Source organism: Euprymna scolopes, chromosome 4 (assembly GCF_053919585.1).
Source record: "Euprymna scolopes isolate OS-2025 chromosome 4, ASM5391958v1, whole genome shotgun sequence".
In the NCBI taxonomy this organism is placed as follows: Eukaryota; Metazoa; Mollusca; class Cephalopoda; order Sepiida; family Sepiolidae; genus Euprymna; species Euprymna scolopes.
In genome coordinates, this window is record NC_136485.1 from 100,030,204 (window position 1) to 100,055,711 (window position 25,508).

At 32.1% G+C, this 25,508-nt stretch overlaps 1 protein-coding gene across 11 annotated transcripts in view; it reads right to left on the reverse strand.

Moving 5' to 3' along the window:
• The window catches only part of LOC145269173 (zinc finger protein castor homolog 1-like), a 750,830-nt gene that overhangs the window by 12,037 nt on the left and 713,285 nt on the right, over positions 1-25,508 (reverse strand). For all 11 annotated transcript variants that reach the window (XM_080124811.1, XM_080124789.1, XM_080124817.1 and 8 more), the window contains 4 exons: positions 20,322-20,459; positions 15,602-16,277; positions 11,331-11,453; positions 5,077-5,194 (listed from right to left, as the gene is read on the reverse strand). In XM_080124811.1, the coding sequence (XP_079980937.1) occupies positions 5,077-5,194; positions 11,331-11,453; positions 15,602-16,277; positions 20,322-20,459 (1,055 nt within the window). The remainder of the gene's footprint in view (positions 1-5,076; positions 5,195-11,330; positions 11,454-15,601; positions 16,278-20,321; positions 20,460-25,508) is intronic.

The window sequence follows — 25,508 nt, forward strand, 5'->3', positions numbered from 1 at the left end:
GATGTATCTAATGTTGTCTACTGTGTGGTTTAGTAGATTGCACTTGCTTGTGTCTCCTAGTTTGGGACATCAATGCCTATTTTCTTTAGGTGGCCTACTGTCTGGATTTGTATAATTGTGTGTATATTCTTGTTAAAGTGTGTGTATATATATATATATATATATATATATATATATATATAGATAGACAGGACTCCATGCCCGTTTCTCCAATGTAATTGCTCTCCGTCCATTCAGTGCAGTATAATAAATAAACTACATTTGGGCTATTGCAAGTGAAATGGAGGAGTTTGAGTTGGATAAACGTTAGATGGATAGATTCCAACCCAGAAAACATGCCATTTATCAGAAATATCACTCATGGAATATGAGAACTAAAGAACAAAATAAGGGAAGTAAGCAAAGTACAAAGCCGCTGAAAGTAAACACAATGTCCACTTTTTACTTTGCTTAAATTAATACAGATTTACTTCCCATTGTTTCAAACATTAAAATAATATTTCTGAAAACAAAAAAAAAAAAGAAAGAAAGAGTATACAGCCGTGGCTACCGTAATATGATGGCCTAGCGACGACTATAATTTAGTCTGGTGACGTCATGGACATCGGTCTGTTGAAATTTGGTCACATGTTTTATGACTAAACCGAAAGTTGGTTTAAAGTTTTGGAGGGTTAAATAAATTTAAACATGCCGTCAAGATGTATAGTTCCAAAATGCTGAGGTAACTACGAAAATGGACCAAAAGTTACTGTGTTTTCATTTTCCAAAAACAAGGAAATAATTTACCAGTGGATTAATGCAATAAAAAGAAAGGATTTTACTCCATCTAAATATAGCAGAGTAAGTGTTAAAATGTTTGAGATATTTAAAAAAAAAAAAAAAAAAAAAAATGCGCTTTTTTTTATTTTTATTTATTTATTTTTTTAGAATGTATTTTAAAATAAAAATGAAAGTATGTATATAAAAAATGAATTTTACATGTAATTTAAGTTATGTGCTGAAATAATAAATTATTATTTAGAAACTTATTTAAAATGGGGAGTATGGTGAAAATATTATGTACTTTCACCTAACAATTTAATAAAAGCGATATCGTAAAAACGGAATTCCTTGTTTAAATAATTCTAAATAAGAAAAATCATTTATCTTTTTAGTTCAACTATTTTACTGTGCAATATTTATATCAGCGTAAAATAGATTAAACATTTTTTTTTAAGTTTATGACCATTTTTGTTATCCCAAAAGTTTATTAATAATTATTTGTGATAAATGTTGTGATAAATGTCGTGATAAATGTAGGTGTCAGAATTTTGGATAATATACTTCCAAAATAAACTATTAAAATTGTTTAAAAAAATAATAGAAATATTATTTTTTATTTAAAAAAAAGTGTTTACAAAATGCCGGCAATAAAAAAATAATATTTCTATTATTTTTTAAACAATTTTAAGTTTATTTTGGAAGTATATTCCATAAAGAAAATAAACAACCCACTTTAAACGGAGAAATTACGAGTTTTGTATATGTTATTCGCAGTTTTGTGTTAGGGTTGTCAAAAATTCCCCCAAAATTCTGATACTGGTTAAAATTACGGCAAATGAGTAGTTTCCAAGATATGAAGAAATGTTAGTTTTAAAAATTGGGGATCACTTTCCTACAGAAATTTAACGTAAAATGAGCACCCACTTTATGGCCATTGTTTTTTAGGGCGCTTTCTTTTTAACAAATAAAAGCGAAGAAAAATGAGTATGGCCACCTTTATGTTGGGGGTTGGGAGTCAACGTACAATGAACACAGTTTAACGTAAAATGAGCACCCCTTTTCAAAAAGTGTAAACAGAATTTTTGTTGGGGAGAGGGGGTCAACTGTAGTTGCACATTTTATGTTTAGTTGTGTTCATTCCTACATCAAAGAGGCACTTCACCTTGTTTGAGACAAAAATGTAATTTAAAAAAAAATTGTTGTTCGTTGCCCATGTAAAAAAAAAAAAAAAAATTGGCCATAAAGTGGGTGGTCGTTTTAGGTTAAATTACCCCCCCTTTTTTTTAACTAACATCTTTTTATATCTTGGAAACTACTAGTTTGCTGTAATTTTAAACGTTATTTTCGTTTTCAGCACCCCTGAAAACCTATGAAAGTGGTAATTTAAAAGGATTTTTCGAGGGTGGACTAATTCTGCACATTTACCTTATTTTTTTATTTTATCGTTTTTTGTCATGTAATTTTCTTCTTTTTTTTTTGTATTAAGTCAAACATGGTACGATTTTCTTTTAAATTATTTCTTTAGGTATGTGAACTTCATTTTCGACCTGAAGACATACAGCGAGAGGCATCAGCATTTGATGAAAGGACTGGAAAGACAATTAGTGTTAAATTAAAAAATCCCTATCTTAAGGATTGTGCTATTCCTCGAATATTACCAAACTCTCCCTCCTATTTATCGTCATCAACCACTTTTAGAGAGTCCCCTAACGCAAAGAAAATGCGTTTAGAAAATTCTGCTCTTAAGCGTGCATTATGTGAAAGTGTTGCTGACGAGTTAGAGTTACGGAAACGTAAAATTTTCCATAATATTGATGATTTAGAAAAAAAATTAACGTTTATAGATAAAAAATTATTGGACTTCTATTAGGCAAGACAATACCATCAGTATATGCAATATAAAGAGATGCCCATGCCCCCAAATAAAAATGTCTATGGTGATTGAACTGGACTTGGTCGTTAGAGTATTCTGTAGTGATGTGGAAATGAGTGCTATGGGGAAGTATAGAATTCCTAAACATGTAACAGAGGAAAATACTCTGCAGATTTTGATTGAAAACATGAAAAAATGGACATCGAAGAACAGGAAATGAAAACTTCTAATATAAGTTCTTTATTAAAATTAATCTTATCATTTTTGCTATTAGTGCAAGATGAATCATTTAAATATTTTAATGCCATTAAGTTCATATATGAATGAATTAACATAATGACAATGAATAAGGTTAATTATTCGGGTGAAATGATGGTATTTTCTTCCTTATTATATAACTGTTTCCCTAGAGGGTACAGACTGTTAAGAGACACTAAAAATGTAATTTTACCATGCTATTCAACCATTCGAAGATTAACCTTATCAACTTCTATGAATCATGTCATTGAATAACACGATAACAATTTTCTCATGTATATTAAAAGTAAGTTCAAGTTACTAATGCAGAATGACATCACAGTATCTTTACTTGTTGATGAAATACATCTCAAACCTTATCTTAATTATAAAGGTGGTAATATTGTTGGCTTAGCTAACAACAGCAATGAACCTGCCACAAGTGCATTTGCTTTTATGCTTAGCAGTGTATTCTCACAATATAAGGATGTTGTGCATGTTATGCCAACTAAATGTCTTCTGGCTGAGAACTTATTTGGTATAATTAAACGTGTAATAACTGGCTTAGAATATATAGGGTTTAAGGTATTATTTGTTATAACAGATAATGCAATAAATAAAAAAAGCTATGTCTTTCTTTTGTAGCCCATCAAAGCTTTCAATTGTATATCCCCATATAGTTAGAACGCCTAGCCCTCTTTTCTTCTTATTCGACTCAGTGCATATATTAAAATGCATTAGAAACAATTGGCTTGGCCAAAAAGATGAACGCAAATGCATGATGTTCCCAAACTTTTGTTATAATGGAAATCATGAATTAGATAACATCCAAAGTGCTCCATTCTCTAGTTTACATAAACTTATGCCCTAGAATCTCAATCACTTGTGAAATATTGCTATAAGTTGACTTCAAAAGCTCTTTCTCCGACTACTTTTGAAAGGCAAAATGTTAATCTGGTTTTGCAAATTTTCAATGAATAAGCTGCAAAAATTTAATATCCGGAGAGGCTGTTGAAGAAATAGCTGAATTAAACAGCTACTTTCAGGGTATTAACAAAGGTTCTCTGCTATACCCAAATGATATAACTAATAATTTTGTCTTATATGATTATATAGTCATAAACAAACTTACAAAATGCGATTCTTTTTTACATTTGATTCATCAGAGAAAATTAACCATGTACATAACAAATATTTTGGCTGATCAAAATCGATTATTTCATGTTGACTCTTGTGATGAGGGTCAAACTATTCAGCAAATTGAAAAAATGCTGATATGGAGTTCATCGAATTCCCTTATAAACAATTTTTGTCGCAAAGAGAATGACAATATTAGTAAAAAAAAAATATCAGAAAAAGAAAAATTCAAACTTTTAATTAAATTCTACAACAGATTTTTGAAAAGTTTTAATATTCAATGTTTGAAATATTTCTGCCTTAGTAACTTTGTTTATACTAACATTTGTTTGAATTTAATTTTTAACTTGTTGTTTGTTACTCAGTTAAACTAATTGTTCGTTATTCAGTTAAACCAATTTATTGTACATTATTCAGTTAAACCAATTTATTGTACATTATTCAGTTAAACCAATTTATTGTTCGTATTTCAGTTAAACTAATGTATTGTTTGTTTTTCAGTTAAACTAATTTATTGTTTGTTTTTCAGTTTTAATTTTTAAAATATTGTTTTTTTGATTTAAAAAATATTTATTGTTCATTTTTATTTATTTCTATTGAATAAACTTCAGTTTCATACAAATCAAATCGTATTCCTTTTCTTTTAAAACTTTTTAACAACTTTTCTCCCTTTCAATTCGTTTTTTATTATTAATATTTTTATTATTAATATTGGATGAGTTTCAGTACAAAGTATCATGTTTATTTTTTTTAATCCAATTTTGAAGTTTTCTAATGCTTTCTGTAAAAAATGTCTGCTCATTATCGACAGTCTGTGTTCCATTTATCTTGCTTGCTAGGACCTATGGCGATGCCGTCATTTTTCAGCTGACAGGCCATCTATGACGATGGTCACGATATAGTTCAATCTTCAAACTTCTATTTCATTGTAGCAAAAATAAATGAAAAAATAATAATTGAACTCTGTTTTAAATCAAGAAATGCTAAAAAGATTACAAGCAAATACACAACCATTGACCAGGTCGAAAAACCTAGAATATTCATAAAATATGTTTGTGGTTACTTACCCATTTGCAATGATAGTGTTTAGTTTTTAGGTTGAATTGGCATTTCTCTGCACAAGTCTCTTTTTCATTGTATAAAACGTAAGACATGGAAGTGACTCTTTCTTGAAGCTCGTGGAACCTTTAAGGACAAAAAAATAAAAGGAATTGACTTTTTCTTAATATTGAAGAGTTCCATAAACATGAAAAAAAAGTCACCAAATATTGAAATAAATAACAATAATCAGCCTTGTATGGTGCAATGAAGATTGAATGACAGGAAAAGACGTGGGAGAGCAACATCATAGAATGGATCAGATTTGAAGGCTGCATAAGAAATGGATGAAACTATGTTTACCAGCAGTGCTCCCAGAGACCAGTTGGACTAGGTTATTCAGTGAACGTTCTCTTTATGATTAAAAGTTGTAGAATAGAAAAACAACTTTATTGATCATCTTCATTAATGTGTTAATATTTCATTCCCCACAGTCCTTTATGTCTGAAAATAACTGGGCAAGTGTCTGGCGCATTATTCACCGGTGTTGAAGCTCTCCTTTTCTGGTGTTCGACACCCTTCTACAAGTAGCACATGCAAAGTGGCCGAGATTGTGTCTTTGGAAGTGTCTCTACTGGGCTGTGACCACTGTCCTTTCCTCAATATACCTTCCCTCTGTATAGACATCTGTATCAACTCCCTTGGTCACTTGCTTGTGTCTCCTAGTTTGGGATATCAATGCCTATTTTCTTTCGGTGGCATTTAACTATGTCTTTGTACCAGTTTTTGCCCATCTACTCTTCTATTGGCATGCTTATAGAGGTGCATTTTTGGAAACCTATCATCCACTGTTCTTACAACATGACCAGTTCAACGCAGAAATCTACATGTATCAATAGCTGGAATGTGTTAATAAAAGAGAAATGGAAAAGAGTGTTAGTAATGGAATCAGTCCACAAATATGAATGAAGACAAAAAAGTTAGAAACTCAACATAGTGTTCAATAAAAATGGACAAGAAAAGTGTTAATTTATGGAGAAAGGATGAATGTTTGTCACAAAAGGAAGTGTCCATTTATAAAGAATATGAACCATACGCTAGTGTTGAAGTCAGGGTCATATGTATGTTATAGTAAGTCCATGTGTGCAGGTATTTAGTAGCCATGTGAAGTGCTGTGAAAATGATCAGCTTTGGCTTCCTGGCTGGAAAAGTTCTATCACGTTCACAGCTCACATATAAGATGGCATATGATTGTTTCAGCCAGAAGGGAAGTTGAATGCTTGAACCAATCAGCACTCAGCTTATAAACCAAACACAGATTCAAAATCAAAAACCATGAACTGTTGCTTATCGCTGCTGCTATGGTTGTCTGTAATCGCTATTGCTGCTATAGAGCCACGTGGGTCTATTTATTTTGTTATGAGGGCTGCATGTGACTAAATAACGTTATTTAATAAAAAGTAATGCAGAAATATTTTCATTAGTTAAACTTAGAAAAATACAACATGCACAGAACTGGTTTAGCTAAATTTACAAACGAAAAGTAATAAAGTTGTTTTAACTAAAGAAGAAATAAAATTTTAGACGTCAAAGCTTTATATGTAATGACTAGGGCTATGACAACAGCATATTCTTTTTATTGTTTTGACTCTTGTAAGTGTATCACAAAAATTTTTGAAATAGCACACAAAATGCCTTTGAAACTTTGTTAAGATGCAAATTAAAGAGACCTTATTCACACTACAGTAACACCATCTCCACAAGATTTTATATGTGAAAAAACATCTCCACAAGAGTTTTCATGTGAAAAAACATCTCCACAAGAGTTTTCATGTGAAAAAACATCTCCACAAGAGTTTTTATGTGAAAAAACATCTCCACAAGAGTTTTATGTGAAAAAATATCTCCACAAGAGTTTTATGTGAAAAAATATCTCCACAAGAGTTTTTATGTGAAAAAATATCTCCACAAGAGTTTTTATGTGAAAAACATCATCTCCACAAGAGTTTTTATGTGAAAAACATCATCTCCACAAGAGTTTTTATGTGAAAAACATCATCTCCACAAGAGTTTTTATGTGAAAAACATCATCTCCACAAGAGTTTTTATGTGAAAAACATCATCTCCACAAGAGTTTTTATGTGAAAAACATCATCTCCACAAGAGTTTTTATGTGAAAAACATCATCTCCACAAGAGTTTTTATGTGAAAAACATCATCTCCACAAGAGATTTTATGTGAAAAACATCATCTCCACAAGAGTTTTTATGTGAAAAACATCATCTCCACAAGAGTTTTTATGTGAAAAACATCATCTCCACAAGAGTTTTTATGTGAAAAACATCATCTCCACAAGAGTTTTTATGTGAAAAACATCATCTCCACAAGAGTTTTTATGTGAAAAACATCATCTCCACAAGAGTTTTTATGAGAAAACATCATCTTCACAAGAATTTATGCGAAAGAACATCATCTCCGCAGGAGTTTTTATGAAAAAAACATCATCTCCACAAGAATTTATGCGAAAGAACATCATCTCCACAAGAATTTATGCGAAAGAACATCATCTCCACAAGAGTTTTTATGAAAAAACATCATCTCCACAAGAATTTATGCGAAAAAACATCAACTGCACGAGAATTTTTATGAGAAAAAAAACATCATCTGCACAAGAGTTTTTATAAAAAAAAACATCTGCACAAGAATTTTTATGAGAAAAAACATCATCTGCACAAGAATTTTTATGAGAAAATAACATCAACGGCACCAGAATTTTTATGAGAAAAAAACATCATCAGCACAAGAATCTTTATGAGAAAAACATCATCTGCACGAGAATTTTTATGAGAAAAAACATCATCTGCACAAGAATTTTTATGAGAAAAAACATCATCTGCACAAGGATTTTTATGAAAAAACTTCATCTGCACAAGAATTTTTATGAGAAAAAAACATCATCTGCACAAGAATTTTTATGAGAAAAAACATCATCTGCACAAGAATTTTTATGAGAAAAAACATCAACTGCACAAGAATTTTTATGAGAAAAAACATCATCTGCACAAGAATTTTTATAAAAAAAAACAATCTGCACAAGAATTTTTATGAGAAAAAACATCATCTGCACAAGAATTTTTATGAAAAAAACATCATCTGCACAAGAATTGTCATGAGAAAAAACATTATCTGCACAAGAATTTTTATGAGAAAAAACATCATCTGCACAAGAATTTTTATGAGAAAAACATCATCTGCACAAGAATTTTTATGAGAAAAACATCATCTGCACGAGAATTTTTATGAGAAAAAACATCATCTGCACAAGAATTTTTATGAGAAAAAAAAACATCATCTGCACAAGAATTTTTATGAGAAAAACATCATCTGCACAAGAATTTTTATGAGAAAAAACATTATCTGCACAAGAATTTTTATGAGAAAAAACATCATCTGCACAAGAATTTTTATGAGAAAAAAAAACATCATCTGCACAAGAATTTTTATGAGAAAAAACATCATCTGCACAAGAATTTTTATGAGAAAAAAAAACATCATCTGCACAAGAATTTTTATGAGAAAAACATCATCTGCACAAGAATTTTTATGAGAAAAAAAAACATCATCTGCACAAGAATTTTTATGAGAAAAAACATTATCTGCACAAGAATTTTTATGAGAAAAAACATCATCTGCACAAGAATTTTTATGAGAAAAAAAAACATCATCTGCACAAGAATTTTTATGAGAAAAACATCATCTGCACAAGAATTTTTATGAGAAAAAACATCAACTGCACGAGAATTTTTATGAGAAAAAACATAATCTGCACAAGAATTTTTATGAGAAAACACATCATCTGCACAAGAATTTTTATGAGAAAAAACATTATCTGCACAAGAATTTTTATGAGAAAAAACATCATCAGCACAAGAATGTTTATGAGAAAAAACATCATCTGCACAAGAATTTTTATGAGAAAAAACATCATCTGCACAAGAATTTTTATGAGAAAAAACATCATCTGCACAAGAATTTTTATGAGAAAAAACATTATCTGCACAAGAATTTTTATGAGAAAACAAACATCATCTGCACAAGAATTTTTATGAGAAAAAACATCATCTGCACAAGAATTTTTATGAGAAAAAAACATCATCTGCACAAGAATTTTTGAGAAAAAACATTATCTGCACAAGAATTTTTATGAGAAAAAACATCATCTGCACAAGAATGTTTATGAGAAAAAACATCATCTGCACAAGAATTTTTATGAGAAAAAACATCATCAGCACAAGAATTTTTATGAAAAAACTTCATCTGCACAAGAATTTTTATGAGAAAAAAACATCATCTGCACGAGAATTTTTATGAGAAAAAAACATCATCTGCACAAGAATTTTTATGAGAAAAAAACATCATCTGCACAAGAATTTTTATGAGAAAAAAACATCATCTGCACAAGAATTTTTATGAGAAAAAAACATCATCTGCACAAGAATTTTTATGAGAAAAAACATCATCTGCACAAGAATTTTTATAAGAAAACAAACATCATCTGCACAAGAATTTTTATAAGAAAACAAACATCATCTGCACAAGAATTTTTATGAGAAAAAACATTATCTGCACAAGAGTTTTTATGAGAAAAAACATCGGCACGTGAGTTTTCATAAAAAAAAAAAACTTCATCTGCACAAGAATCTTCATGAGAAAAAACATCATCTGCACAAGAATTTTTATGAGAAAAAACATCATCTGCACAAGAATATTTATGAAAAATATTCCAAAAATTTATTTTTGGACAAGGTGTACAAAGAAAATAAAGACTTTTCTTTATTCCATGTCATATAAAAATTTATATTTATGTATTTTAAATTTACAAACCTATTTTATTTGTATAGTGAAAGTACAAGTGTTTCTCATATATATGTATACACACATACATATATTTACACGCACATATACATATAATATATACATATATTTATATACTCATATAAATTTTTTTCGTATATTAATATGCATATTAAAAATCCTTCTTTTTTTTTATCTATTTAAAAAGCAGATACAACTTTGATATATATGGGTCGTGGAATTGCTTTCATTGGAAAAAGATCTAGCTAATTTGCATATTCTTTTAAACATTCATTTTATTTAATTCTCTATTAGCCTTTTATTTTGTGTGGGATGATCATCTTTAGTTAACTATTATGTGTAATTATACTCCTGCAGATATTCTACGTGACTTATACTCGTGAAATATTAGCGTAAAACGGTTATAGTATACACAAACCTTTTTCTATATATATTTATGTATGCATATATATTTGTTTAAAAATAATTGCCTACCAAACTCCTGTCAATTTTTGGTCTACAAATATGAAACTTTATAGGTTATGCAAAACTTTATATTTGTGTGTTAGCCAAGGAAAATCGGTGCAAAAGTGTGAAAATTAAAAAAAAAATGAAATTTGCCAGGTGAAGGTAGAATAACGGCATTACGAATATGCATGCATAACGTAACAGCTCATGTTTTATGTTCATGTTCTAATTTTTAGCCTTGCAGCAAACATGTCTTCATAGCCCAGGCATTAACGTCCAAGAAAAAAAGAAAATAGTAAGCTAAAAGTTTTGGTTTCAATTCTCGGTGGTGGCGAATGAGCCATTTTTTAAAAAACTTTTTAAATCATTACCATATATTGAGTCCAATATAATATAATAATAAATACGAAATCTACATTAATCAAAATATCATATTTAAGCATATTTTACGATTGAGAAGCAATAAAGAATGACATTATATTTTTGAGCAGAGAGAAAACTAAGGTTTTCAGATTAGTTTCTTGGTAGAAGCCATGTGAATGACACACTGCCAATAATGTAGAAATAATCTAAGGTTATCATTATTTTGTGCATGTCACTCATTTCCTTAAGTTAGAAAGTTTAAGATGTAAATAACTAGCTAAGATAACATTTGTCTGTCTACTTTAGTCAATTCTCTCCAAACAAAACGCTGTATTAAAACGTCTCCTTGTGTCAGTCTTTTCTGCATGAAAAGTTTTATACATTTTAGTTAAACAGATGAGATGATCAACAACCACTTATGAAATGCAACAAAGAGAAACAGCAAAAATGAAGAGAACAAAAAGACCCGTATAAACTCGACACACACATGTATATTAATTTTGTTATTAAAAATGTTACAATAGAATCCATTAAACCTGTTAGTAAGAAAAAGAAAATCGCATTACTTTCTATACTTCTCTTTGAAGAGGAAACAAACCTTGCATGTTCTCGAACTCCATCTTTGGACCTGTATGTCATTCCACAACCAGAGACCTGGCAATGATAATGATCTTTGTAGAGAAAATCACATCTGGGATTGCATGGATCGTTGGCTGTGTACCTAGGTAAAGGTTAAAGAAATTTTTTAAATAGTCATCTACAAATAACAGACAAATCTATTTTGACACTTTTTTTTATTATATATTATTTAATTATTGGACTCCTTTGAGATGAGTAATTTATATATTTGTTTGCAGACTGATAACAGTCCATAAATAAATAAATATACTTTTTTTTTTATTTTCATTAAAACTAGCAACGATATGATAAATGGCTGAAAATTTAATAAATTTTTTTAAAACATATATCAACAAGATTGTTTTTTATCCATTGGTAGCATGGCACAAGATTTGGCATGAAGCATCCTTGTAAAAATAAGGATGTGGATAAAGATGCAACAATTATAATATACTACTACTACTACTACTACTACTACTACTACTACTACTACTATTTATAAGCACAGAAACTATTGAACATAATTCCAAATTTGGCATGAAGAATCCTTGTGTAGCTAAGTGAGAAATAAACAGCACACTATTATTAATATTAAATCAAGAGGAAAAAGTCTGTGTATCGTGTTAAAATAAAAGATTTATTTATGCAAGATGTAATTGTAACATGATATAGCAAACCTATTGTATAGCTTGCTATTTTTAAATCATTTGTTTGTCTCATCTAAGAAAAATATACCTGATGATTTTTAACTTTCAACAATTTCAAACCAGATGCATATTGGTAAAAGATGTCAATGTAGCAAAAGGAAAAACCACAAGTCTGGACATAGATATGAATATGGGAGGCATTACACACGGTACAGTTTTAAGTAAATAATTGGCAATTGCACGATGGTTATAAGATGATTATCACACACAAAAACAAACGGAAGACCAATCATGGTCAATGACCAATGACCTGTGAACTTTCAAATTTCAATAAATTACAAATCCTTCAGCTTTGAAATGAAAGATTAACTATCTTCTTTAACTTTACCAAAAACCTAAAATATGCAACATTTCATAAAATGCTACATTAATTAGAATAGATCATAGCAGCACCATTCAATTCTTTAATCTTGTTAGTGGTCTTTCTGGCAGTCTATATATATAAAAAAATCATTATTTTAACATTGGCACATAAACCTAGTAATACTAAACACTATTGGTTTGAATTACACATAAGGAGTTCTTGGGATGATGGATGAAAATAAAGAAATTAAATTTGTATGAGCTAGACTAAAAATTCCCATTTTTTGTTTGTATGTCGCGATTTCAAAATCACCATCTTCATTTTTTTCATTTTTCTTTCTTCACACCCGTCCCCACTGTTTTCTTCTCGTCTTCCTTTCGTTAAACAAAGGCCGTAAAAGCTAATGCTCTCTAAACATGAACAACATCCGGTTTCAGTGAACACGTTCGCTTTCCTTTTCTTTCCATCCTTGACTCCTGTACGCACGTCAGATTTCAAATGTATTAAGCTTAACGTCAATAATTCAAACAATTGACGTTTTACTTTTAAACGACATTAATTCAAATAGAATTAAAAAACTCCTAAGCTACTTTTGATTGCAAAAATTTCGTTCTGGAATTAATTAGAGTCGTTTGGGAGTGGCACCTCTAACATCACTCTGCGTAAATGAATACAGCCCGCCTTGGCTGAGTCAGATCAAATCCGACCTGAGAGCAGGAGGAGGTTCCCGAAGTGCGACTGACTCTACCATCACATTGACCGAATCCACCAGCCGAGGGATTCCCAGCAGCAGCAGCCATCTCAGCAGCAGTTCAAACATCAGGGTTAACCAATCAGTCCTTATCAGGGCTAAGTTTTTCTACCACTAATGCGATTCACTACTGATTGCCTTCTGAGACCCACCAACAGCGAACTTCACTTCACTCCAGCATCTTCTGCTAACTCCTGCGACTTCCAGTCTCCAGCAGCTTCCAGCATCTCCTGCAGCTTCCCGGCAACCTTGCTCCTCCGGCCTGCAACTTCGCCTGCACTTGCTCTTCTGGTCTGCAACCTCGCCTGCATCTGGCTCCCTACCAACTGTACATTCCTTAACACTGACTATGTTCTAAGTGTCGACCGTTCGTCCGTTCCTAAACACTTACCCCGTGTTCTCAGTGTCTACCGTTCGCCCATACCTAAACACTGACATGACGTTCTCAGTGTCCACCGATTGTTCCAGATCCTATTTCATGCTTCTTTTACAAATAAAAGACGAACCCTCATCTTTAACCAAACAACTCATGTCTGTCATTCTTCTTTGCCTTTGTGCCGTTTACTTTTGCCTGTGTCTACCTTGTTAGTTGTTGGGTCGATTGTCCCCAGCCGGCCAGCCCCGTAACATGTATCTAAAATTATTGATTTCTTCTTGGATTCTCCTTAGCCGTTCCCTCTAACCATGTCTGTCAAATATTGCTTTCAGCAGGTGCTCTGGCATCAAAAGATTCCTACAAATTCATCAATGTAAGTAAGTTCTAACCAATCTTTTATCTTATAATGATTTACTTCCCCAGGTGTGACTAGCAAAATGAAGCCATTTCTCCTGTAATGGGATGAAGATAGGACAAAGGTACTTCATATAGAAACAAGAGCTAACAAGAACAAAAAAATTGATTATCGCAAAGACAAGAGATGTCTATTGACCTTTGTTTTGAAAAGACCAAGGCTATAAAGGTAGAAAGAAAACAATGAGCAGAAAGAGAGTTCCACAACTTCACAATTCTGGAAAAGAAGCAACTGGAATAAGTTGTATTACAATGAGCTATTAAAACAGCAAATTGATGAAGACCACTAGTCAAACGAGCTGGAACAAAAGAAGCAGGGAATAGATCAGACAATTTTGAAGAACACATGCTATAATAGTATTTATAAAAAAACCTGAGACTAACATCAATGTCTGTGAGAGAGAGATTTCAGTGAAGAAGAAAGGTTGAAGGCCAATCAAATTACAGTTAAGTTTCTGCACTTTATTAAGAACCTTCAAACAGGACAGGGATTCACCAGCCCAAATACATACAAATCGTAATATCCTTATGTATTTTCCATGAAAAATATTGATCTACTGATGTACAAACTTGATATTGCACTTCGGACTTGAGGTTAATTCTATTACAACTTGGCCTGTTTTCTTTTTTGAAAAAGTTGCCAAACTCCAATGCAAGGGAAGATTTTCACATGAAAATATTGTTTCCTTGCATTTGTAATGAATAACTGAAATATTCACTCACATCAGAGTTAGGCAGCCATTTTGGAAAAGAATTGGTTTAAAAATGTCTGAGTTTTCCTATTTTGGCAGTAAAATTGCAAAAGAAAATTGCACATAGAATGAACTAAATGTGTAAATAAGCAAAGTCTCAGCTGAAATGGAGAAGGTGAAAGCAATCTGGAAGTTGAATCGTCCTAACAAGATGAAACATAACTTTTTGAAGTCATTGTTACATCAGTTCTGCTATTTAAAAGTAGAATCTAAACTTTCACCAAACAATTCAAAAAGAAACTTGATGTATGCACACCAGAATGCTAAGAACTGCTTGTAACATCTCCTAGAATCAGATATTGGAAGACTAAGGATAAAATTGTCAGCAATGTTCTTTTGTGGATGCCAAAAACAGGGATGTAGTTCAGTTGGGAAACTGAGCAGAACTTATGTGAATCAACTCACAATGCACCCATGAAAACCTACCTGGTGTGATGGAGAACAGAGTGAGATGACATGAGTGCGAGATCTGTGGCACTAGCACATCTAGATGATGATGCTGGACTTGCTTTTGACCAGGGGTTGACACACCTAAGCATCTTTGTTTTACTCAATCCTTCAGCAAATGAAGAATGCCAAATACTACAAAGATGTAGTTCTGTTGGGAGACTGCACAGAACTTATCTCAAGCAACTATGAAAACCTACCTGGTGTGATGGACACAATGAGATGGCGTTAGAGAGTCAGGAAGATCCGTGACATGCCTTGATGATGATGACTCACTTTTGGTCCGGAAAAAAATTGACATACCTAAGCATTTTTTCTTTGCTTTTCATACACAATTCAGCAAAAGGAGGAATTTGCTGCTAATGTTCTTGAAAATGGTCAGATTTGAAACAAACAAAAACGTCTCTTGCTTCAGACAAACTTACTGATATCAAATAAAGGTTTTGTTTTCAATTATATCGATTTCAAAAGGAAAAATTTTTTTTTCTGTTCTCTCTTACCTGACGAGATAAATTTTCCAGTTTTCATCTTTCTCTTTTCTTTCCATGATTTTTGGTGTTCCTGCAGGTGAAAGCAATGATTGGTTGGCTGCTGGGCTGTTTACATTAAAAATAATATGATTGTCAAAGATGTCGGCCCTTGTGCCACTTGACGGAATTGGTAAGCTGAGAGAATCATTCAAAGAATCATCGGTAAGATGAGAAGCATGTGACATTAGATTGGAAGGAAGAGGAGGAGGGGGTGTACAGTTTTCCGACTTAATCACAACATTATCTTGAGAGGGAATCAGAGTTGGGCAGGAAATGGTGGAATTAGTTGTTTTGTCTTCATTTTCGAGAACCTCTTTCTTCACTTTGACTTCTTTGTTTTCCATTTCATTGTTTGAGATTTCACACTTTATTGGTGGATCATTTAAAGCTGGTTTATCCGCCACATTGTTATTGTGAAGAATCTGTGCATGCACTTGGTCTGAGGCAAGTGAGGGTGGGGTCTTTATATACAGGGATGAATTTTTGGATTGTGTCTCCAAAAGTTTAGGATGATGGTTTGGAATCTGGATGGTCTTAGTGCGACGAACTTCCTGGAACCGGCGATAGGCATTCTCAAAATCACGGCGCTCATGTTTGCGTTTATGAGAATAGAGTTGTGCAGTTGAATGTAGAATATAATTGCATTCTGAAAAATGAGATTTAGATTGAGATGAAAAACTTGAAAACAAAACACAAATCATGATAGAAAGAATCAGTAGGGAGAGTATAAAAAAATGTGGTATTGATCCAGGACCTAAACCAAGACAAAGAAAGGGATGTATATATAATGAAATAAGTATTACAGTTATGTTTACTACAATAATCCAAGATGGCAAAACTAAAGTATATTATAAATATTGAAGAGTTAATATTTATAAAGTAATCTCAACCAGATGTAAAAGCTCGATAAAACCAAATAGGAAATAGAGCTTATAATAAGAACAAGTAGTTAATAAAACATGTTAAAAAACCACTTTGAAAAAGAGTTAAAAACATATTTAATATTAAAAAGGAAGCACAAAATAAGTGGAAAGTCCTTAATCCACAGAGTTTCGAAGAAATACTTTCCTTCTCATCAGAGGGTAGGATTTAGCAAAATCTGATTTTGCTTGCAAAAATATTTGATGAAACTACAAGTAAGCCATAGATCTTACTTGGTAACAAATAGTGAAAGAGAGGGAATATGGTGAAGAAAAAGGTGATTTCACGTGAATGGATAGTCTGGTGAAGGGTAAAATATCCAATAATGATAAAATCCAAAACTCAAAATCCAAAAATGTTGGTTAAGTTTGTAACTTAACCTTTTTCTTCACCTTATTCCCTCTCCTTCACTATTTGTTATCAAGTAAGATCTATGACTTACTTGTAGTTTCATAAAATCCGATCCTGCATTTTGCTAAATCCTACCTTCTGATGAGAAGGAAAGTATTTCTTCGAAACTCTACAGATTAAGGACTTTCCACTTATTTTGTGCTTCCTTTTTTAAAATTAAATATGTTTTTAACTCTTTTTCAAAGTGTTTTTAACATGTTTTATTAACTACTTGTTCTTATATACAGGGTGACCCCCAAAAAAATAAAAGCTAAATGGAGGCCATCTAGAATATATGCTGTAGAATGGAGAAAAAAAAGCCAAAGACCCTAGTGTTTTGATGTGATGTTTTGAATATAATAAACTAGTTATGACCAAAGTTTCATTTCATTCAAGTAAAACACTAAGAAACGGGGCCTAATTAGAGTTGGGGACCTTTTTTTTTGAGTCACCCTGCATATATATATAGGTCCGCTTGAAATATAAAAAATAACAAAAATATTAAATACAAAAACTAACATCGTTTTTCATACTTCAAAAAACCTCATAACCTTTAAATCACTATCCTAGAAGCATACGTGGACTTTTAACATTATATATATATATATATATATATATATATATATATATATATATATATATATATATAACTACTTAATTTACTTACATAAAATTAATATACGAAAGTATAGATTTATGCATGCACTTTAAGTATTTACTTCAAAAGTGCTCAATACGTAGGTAGAGCTAGTTAGTAAGTTATAAAATGTATATGGCGATTAAGCTACACTGAATATTCTGCGTTTCATCCACTCTAGGACTCTTCAGGCTTAGGCGCATAAGCCTGAAGAGTCCTATAGTGGATGAAACGCGGAATATCCAGTGTAGCTTAATCGCCATATACATTTTATAACTTTATATATATATATATATATATATATATATATATATATATTTACTGATTTTCATCGCAAACAAGGCACATCATCACTTGGATGTAAGGGGCTATAATGTAGGGAGTTGAACAGTGAGATGTCTGTTCACATTACACTTGACCTTCTGCATGTCAGTGCAGTCATAGAAGTAGGAACTCAGGAGGGAATTATAAAGTATAGCAGTTTGATGGAAGAAACTATTAAAATAGAAGGCTTTCAGGCATCTAGGGATCTCTACAGTGTAGAGGTGAGACTTTGCCACTTGTTGAGTTAGTCCGGAGTATTTATGTTGAGGGCTACAAGTACTTTCAGTTCGTCAGAGTACATTTCATCAAAATACTTGTAGAATAGGCACAAGGATGCAACATTTTAGTGATGGGACAAGGGTTAGACTTATTAGGCCAGAGACTCTCTTTTAGACCTTGTCAAAGAATGAGAGACTAGTGACAGATGCACCAGCTCAGATGTGGCAGCAATACTCCATGCATGGGCGAATGGTGGCTTTGTAGAGGTATAGGATACTCTCACTCTCTCTTTCTTTCTATATCCATGTGTGTGTGTGTGTGTGTATGTAAGTGTGGTGAATTGCATTCTAGTGACCAAAAATCACAATCAGTAGACATTTATGATCTGTTTATTTTAATTGTTTTGTTTTATTTGCAAATTATTATTTTACTTATAGGCAAATGCCCATATTTCTTTTTCATAAGTGCATATGTGTTTCATTATTTGATCTTAGACATGGTCCATTGTGCCATAATACAACTCATCAGAGACAAACAGATATTATTACAAATTGCACCATACATATGAAACAAATTCAAAGTAAGCTCCCCCCCCTCAAAAAATTAAAAAACAATATAAAACTAAACAAAAATCATGATTGTGAATTGTAGGCACCTCCAAATTTTCGTGTAAAATTGGTAACATTTTACACACTATCAGAAACGTCATCATTTTGTGTCTAACTTATAATTGTGCATTATTTTTATGAATGCCTGAAAGACGCTAAACTGAATAAGGGAAGCAATGCTTTTGTTATTGTTTATTATGTTAATTTTATTAATTAGAGGCGTACACTTTTGAAAATAGGTGCTAAAATTAAGTTGACTCCCTACCCCACCACCAGAAATAAAAATCTTTTAACAATTAAAATAATTTTGAGTTGTAGTTGAATTTGCTATTTTAAAATAAGCAATAGTTATTTTTTCATATTATATGAAGATGTTTTTTAAAAATTGGAAATCCTTACTCGAAAATCTATGCTTAAAACTTCATATCATTTTTTAGAATAGTTTTTTTTGTTGTAATTCAAGTAATTATATATTATTGAAAAAAAACAAACAAAAAAACGTTGACTTTATTTTTAAAACATAATTTTATATCCATTTTTATTCACAACTTCAAAGGTAAGTGAAATAAGTAAGGGGTTTATATATATTTCAATTATTTAAATTTTTCAATTGCAATTTTTATACACCTAAATTTATTTTGTTTAGTTTTCGTAACATGAAATAGGGGGGGGGGGTTAGAACACCTAAAATAAAAATTTTCCATCACATATTTAACAAAAACTACTATTAAAATATAAGTAAATTTAAAAATGCATAAGTATCGAAAAGTTCATGAAAATCTGACGATTAATTGACTTTTGGTAGATTTTTTAAACACAGGTATGTTTACGCTCTTAAAATGATCATTGCATAGGAATGCCATTTTAAAGTGTTGATATGATGTATAAACGTGAAACTAAAACACGGTTTTAGTTTCACGTTCCCATTATTTTTATAGGTTGTAAAAAATAAAAATAAAATATTACTAGTTTATTTTAAGCTTCTTTTAAATGGTACAAAAGTTATGATAATAATATTGAATTATATTAAATTGCAGTTACATCATGTTACATATAAGGGGAGTAAATCTGTGTTATGCAATGGAGGTACCTAGTGAACCGAATCTTGTTAGAACTCATTGAGCTTATAATTTGTAACAATTTGGATGATATAAGGAACCTATACTGTAAGAAATACATATTCTTTTATATAAACTTTGATATATAAAAAAGTTAGAATGAAAATTTAACAGAAATAATCTGTCTTTTTAAATATGTGTGAATACACAAAGTTCAGTATGTGTGTGTGTGTGTATATATATATATATATATATATATATATATATATATATATATATATATATACACACACTGAACTTTGTATATTCACAAAGTTCAGTGTGTGTGTATATATATATATATATACACACACACACACACTGAACTTTGTATATTCACACATATTTAAAAAGACAGATTATTTCTGTTAAATTTTAATTCTAACTTTTTTGCTTGCAGGTAATTTTGTCTCTTTTTGTTTAACATTGTTTGACATTTTTATTCATACATCCTCTCGCACATCAAATAAAGAAATTAAAAAGTTCATTTTTACCTGCTCGGATGCAATGAATGTGGTTGCTGACCTTAGAAAATCGACAGTGAGGAAATTTGCAATGTTCGTATTTCATAAATTTCTTAAATCCATCTCTGCCAAGAAGTTCATCTTTTTGATGATAGCTTTTGTGTTTTTCTAAATAAAAAGCAAACAAAAGAATTTAATGTATTGAAAGTAAATTCAATTTTTTCCCTTTTATTAAAAAATAATTTTATATTTTGAAGATTTTTTTTGAACAAAAATCTATGATTTTGCAGGTTTTCTGGAAAGAAAGAAAAAACAAAAAAGCTTTTAAATTGCAAAATTTTAAAGAAATAAATGAATGTACAGATCTTAATGCATAATCGATATATGATAGTTATATAAAATGATTTAATGCAAACCTTTGCCATTTACAAGGTTTGCTTTAATGTGAACCATTAGAATCAACGTGATGTGATCTTTGCAGTCTAAAAGGTTTTATTTAATGTGGACCTTTGTCAGCTAAAAGGTTTGCTTTAAAGCGGATCTTTGCAGTCTTCCCCACTTTCTTTAAGTTTCTTTCAACATCTTTTTTTTTCCTCCTCCTTTTTTTAATATTCTCTTTCAAGTCTCTTCCTCCTTCCTCAAGCTTTCTCCTCTTACTTCAAGTCTTATTATTCAAATGGATGACTTTTAGAAATTAACTTGAAAACTAACTTATTTCTGGTCATATTTTCCCTCTTTCTCTTTGGTTTTCCATAGACTTCATCAGACAACTGTCCGTTACCTCAACTGTTCTTCAGCTACTAATCCCAAAACTCTCATACATTCTTTTAATGTGACCAAACCAACAAAGTATCTCATTTTACATACATTTTCCCATACTGTCCAGATTCAATCTTCATCTGAGGTCATCAGATCTAAACCTGGTTTCACATTACACATCCATCGTAATTATTCTCATATTATTTCTCAGGTCAGCTATATTTAAGTTATTACAGAATCAGAAAAGACCACATTTTGGATTGACACTGGTTTCATTTAATTTTGTTTTCAGTTGAATTATAGAAACAAAATAATACACACACATGCTTGACTTTGCAGATTTTTTTTTAACAAAATGCTTTGTTTTGTAAACTTTGGAGATACATATAAAAAGAAAATAAAGTCGCCATTAGAACTGCCAGCAATCACTGTATAAGGATTATAAAATATATTATTGGAATTTATTGTTGTCAATTTGTGTTTTGTGATTCAATTGCTATTTTCCTCCAACTAAACACGCTCTCCAATTTTGAACCAATGTCTGTCCATGAGTTCTTTTGCAAAAAAAAAAAAAAAGAAAAGAAAAAAGATTGCTGACGCTATTATTTTTTGTTTACTTTTCAAATAGTCATACTAATAAAGCGCCACCTAGCATTGAATATGTTAGCAAAAGGGGTAGACAATTTCCATTCAAATCAAGTCAAGAATCACTTGAGGAAAACAGCCGTGCTGCTCCAAAAATTACATACGTAAACTTTGCCAACTGAGTTCTTTATTTCAGTTAGTGAGAGGAGAACCTATCGCCATACTTTCCCCTAACATGTCCATTGAACTTATATTAATTAGAATATTTACTATTATTATCACTTTTTTTTTTAATGAAGAGAAGATAATGCATTGTGGATGTTTGCTGGTAGCTCCCGTAATTCTTGCATCTCCTAATTTGTCCCTCAGTCCTAGTTTAGAATGAGTGATTTCTCTGACAAGGGAAGAAAAAAACTGCATTCTAGGTCAGCAGTATTTTTGCCTGAGACATAGGAAATTTTGTTTCTATCCTTGTTGCCATATCACTAATAAGGTAAATTTTTAAACTGAGCTGATGTTATCCGCCTGATAGTCAGGGACCTGAACTTGGATTAATGCTGGCCGTCCTATTAGCAGGTGCAAAGTACTGTGGCTGCTGTATTGCCATTTGGTGAATGGATTCTGGACCATGCAGTAGTTTTGGTAGGGCTTCTCGATGCCATATTAATAGGTAATTGTTATGGCTTTACCTTATCATGAGCTACAAAAATATATTTCTCCATTTCTTTTTCTCCCTTACTTTCCCTCTATACCCTGCTCTAAACAAGTTTATCGACCTAAACCCATCATAAAAAGTCTCTAGAAAGAATACAAAATTAAAGCCAGAACACCAACTTCCAATGTAGACCCCCCCACTATCATGTCTCCTTCTTCAACATCAGGGATCTACGTTCCAATCTTACAGAGATTGAAACCCAATTACAGGAAACCAAAGGAGACTTATTATTCCTAAGCGAAACTGGCATTGAACCGACTATTGCCCTAGATGAGTTCCTGATTAAAGGATACTCTAACAACATCCAAATCTGACCCTGAAGATCGCAATGGCCATGGAATATGTGCCTATATTAGAGATGCCATGTGGTAGGGATATCTCCAGAGAAAACCATAAATTACTGTATATGTGCTTCCAGATTGCACTTACATCACTGCATTTATTCTATCGTCCCCACAACAGCGGAATTACTACTATCTTTAAGACCATATCTGAGAAAATTGGAAACATCCCGTCTGTCTGTGGAGACTTCACTGTTCACAATATGGAATGGTTAGCCCACTCAAACAAAACAGATGATGAGGAGGAGGTTCTGTCACAATTTCTCCATTGTTTATGATCTACCTCAGATTGTTCACGAACTCACCCCTGTGCCAGACACTGACGGTCAGTATGCAAGACTCCTAGGCCTTTTTCTTACAACTTGCCCTGAGATATGTTCATCTGTTCTGTCTCCACTGGAATCCTCTGACCACTTGGTTGTCTCAGTTATTAAGATAAAAACAAAATGAAATAAGTCCTCAGACGTACCTCTCAATCGTACAGCATATCGATACTCTATGACTGACTGAGATAGCCTTCATTTATATCAGATCAATCTCTGTGTTCCATGTTTAAAAAAGATGTGCCCTCAATAATATCAAACCTGACGGAATGATCAACTGTAGGTTGATCGTTCATACCCTCCAAAAATTTCAGCAAAAACCTAACAGCCAGCTGTGGTTCTCTCCAGAATGTACTGCTGCCATTGTGCAAAGTGATCACTTTTTCCATTGTTTCCAACATAATAGATGTACTGAGACTAAAGCTGCATTCAGGACTGCCAGCAACCACGGCAAAAGAGTAATAAAGAATGCGAAAAAGTTTTACGCTCAGTCTGTCAAATCTAAAGTAGCTGAAAAGCGGCTGGGTTCCTACCAACTTTGGCAAATAACAAACAACGTCCCGAACAGAAGTGTGTGAATCCCAACTATCATCAATGGATCTGAAGTAATCTTGTCAGTATTGGGCAAAGCCAAACTCTTTGTCAAGAACTTTGCAGCTAATTCTACCCTATGTGATCAGGGTTGCTAACTTCCTGTATTTCGTCTGACTGAAAACATGCTATGTGACATACAAATATCTGTGTGCGATGTTATCAAGCTCATCAAAAATCTTGATTCTAGTAAAGCAACTGACCCTGAAAGCATTCCAATTATAGTGCTGAAAAAGCTTCAACCAGAACTAGCTTCCATACTTACATAACTGTTTAAGCATTGTTTTAAGGAGAACTGCTTCCCAACACCCTGAAAAACGTCATCAGTATGCCCCATATTTAAAAACTCAGGTGATCGGTTATCTCCCTCCCAGTACAGACCAATAAGCCACCCGTGCGTCATGAGTAAGTTGTTGGAATCTGTTAAATAGTCAACCACCTCAGCAAAAATAACCTTAGTGACATGCAATATGGTTTCCATTCTGCTAAATCTATAGCAGATGTGCTAACAGTTATATCTCATAAGATTAGCAAATCTTTTGACAGAGGCTTTCTTTCTAGAGCAATCGCTTCATACATATCAAAAGCCTTTGATAGGGTATGGCATAAAGGTCTACTTCACAAGTTCTCCAGCTATGGTAGAGTTGGAAATGTCTTCTCAATTATACTTTCTCTTTGATAGGTTTATAAGAGTAGTGGTTAATGGGTAGAAATCAGAAACTCACAGTATTAATGCTGAAGTCCCGCATGGGTCCATCCTGGGCCCAACTCTCTTCCTGATCTACATCAATGATCTCCCAAATCACATCCTAAGATCATTTGTAGACATTTATGCTGATATCATCTATGGCAACATTTCAAAGGCCGTAAATGACCAAGTTCTCTCTGATTCTCTCTCCTCTGATCTGAAGCATGTGGTGCAATAAGGAAAGAGGTGGCTGGTTAATTTAATGCACCTAAAACCAAGCTTCTATTTATATATCATCAACGGTCTGATCCCCATCTGGCATCAATTGATTCTACTTTCTACTCTTATTCTGCACTCGAAGTGGTATGGCTTTAGAAATGGTATATTGATATTTTTTTTATTTATCTTTTTTGTTTTACATAGGCATTACCACTTATCAAGGCCAAGAAGCCACTCGAGGATAAGGGTTAAAGCGTGTACAGTAGAAATTGGACAATATAGTAATCGTTAGTAATGGAAATTCGGTAAATTTGTTAACTTATATGGAACGGCTCATGAAAAACTTGTTTATGTTAGACTTGTATTGTAGTCAGTTTAGGTTTAGGCACAGATAAAGAGTGGGGAAAATTATTGATAGTGGTTTCAGATAGACGCGTGTTTCTTGTAAAAGTTTGGCAAGAGAGGACCATAGATTGGAGCTCAACTGAGCACTTGCCATGAAAATAACGATAAAGCAGAGACAAACTTGCAACATCTCTTCTGTGAGAAAGAGGTTGCAGGGAAGAGAAAAAGAATCCCCTACGAGGCTATGAAGTCTATTTTGAATTCTATCAAGGCAAGATAAGTCCTTTCTAGCAGCTCCTGCCCAGATGTGGCAACAATATTCCATCCTTGGACGTACCTGGCTCTTATATAGATAGAGAATTGCACCAGCAGTGAGATATCTACTGGATCGATAGACGGATCCTACCATATTATGTTTTAGAAATGGTATATTCGTATAATGGTTTAAAAATGGTATATTGATATACGGTTTGAGAAAAAGTATATTGATATAATGTTTTAGAAATGGCATATTGATATAATGTTTAAGAAATGACATATTGATATAATGCTTTAGAAATGGTATATTGACATAATGTTTTAGAAATGGTATATTGACATAATGTTTTAGAAATGGCATATTGATATAATGGTTTAGAAATGGCATATTGA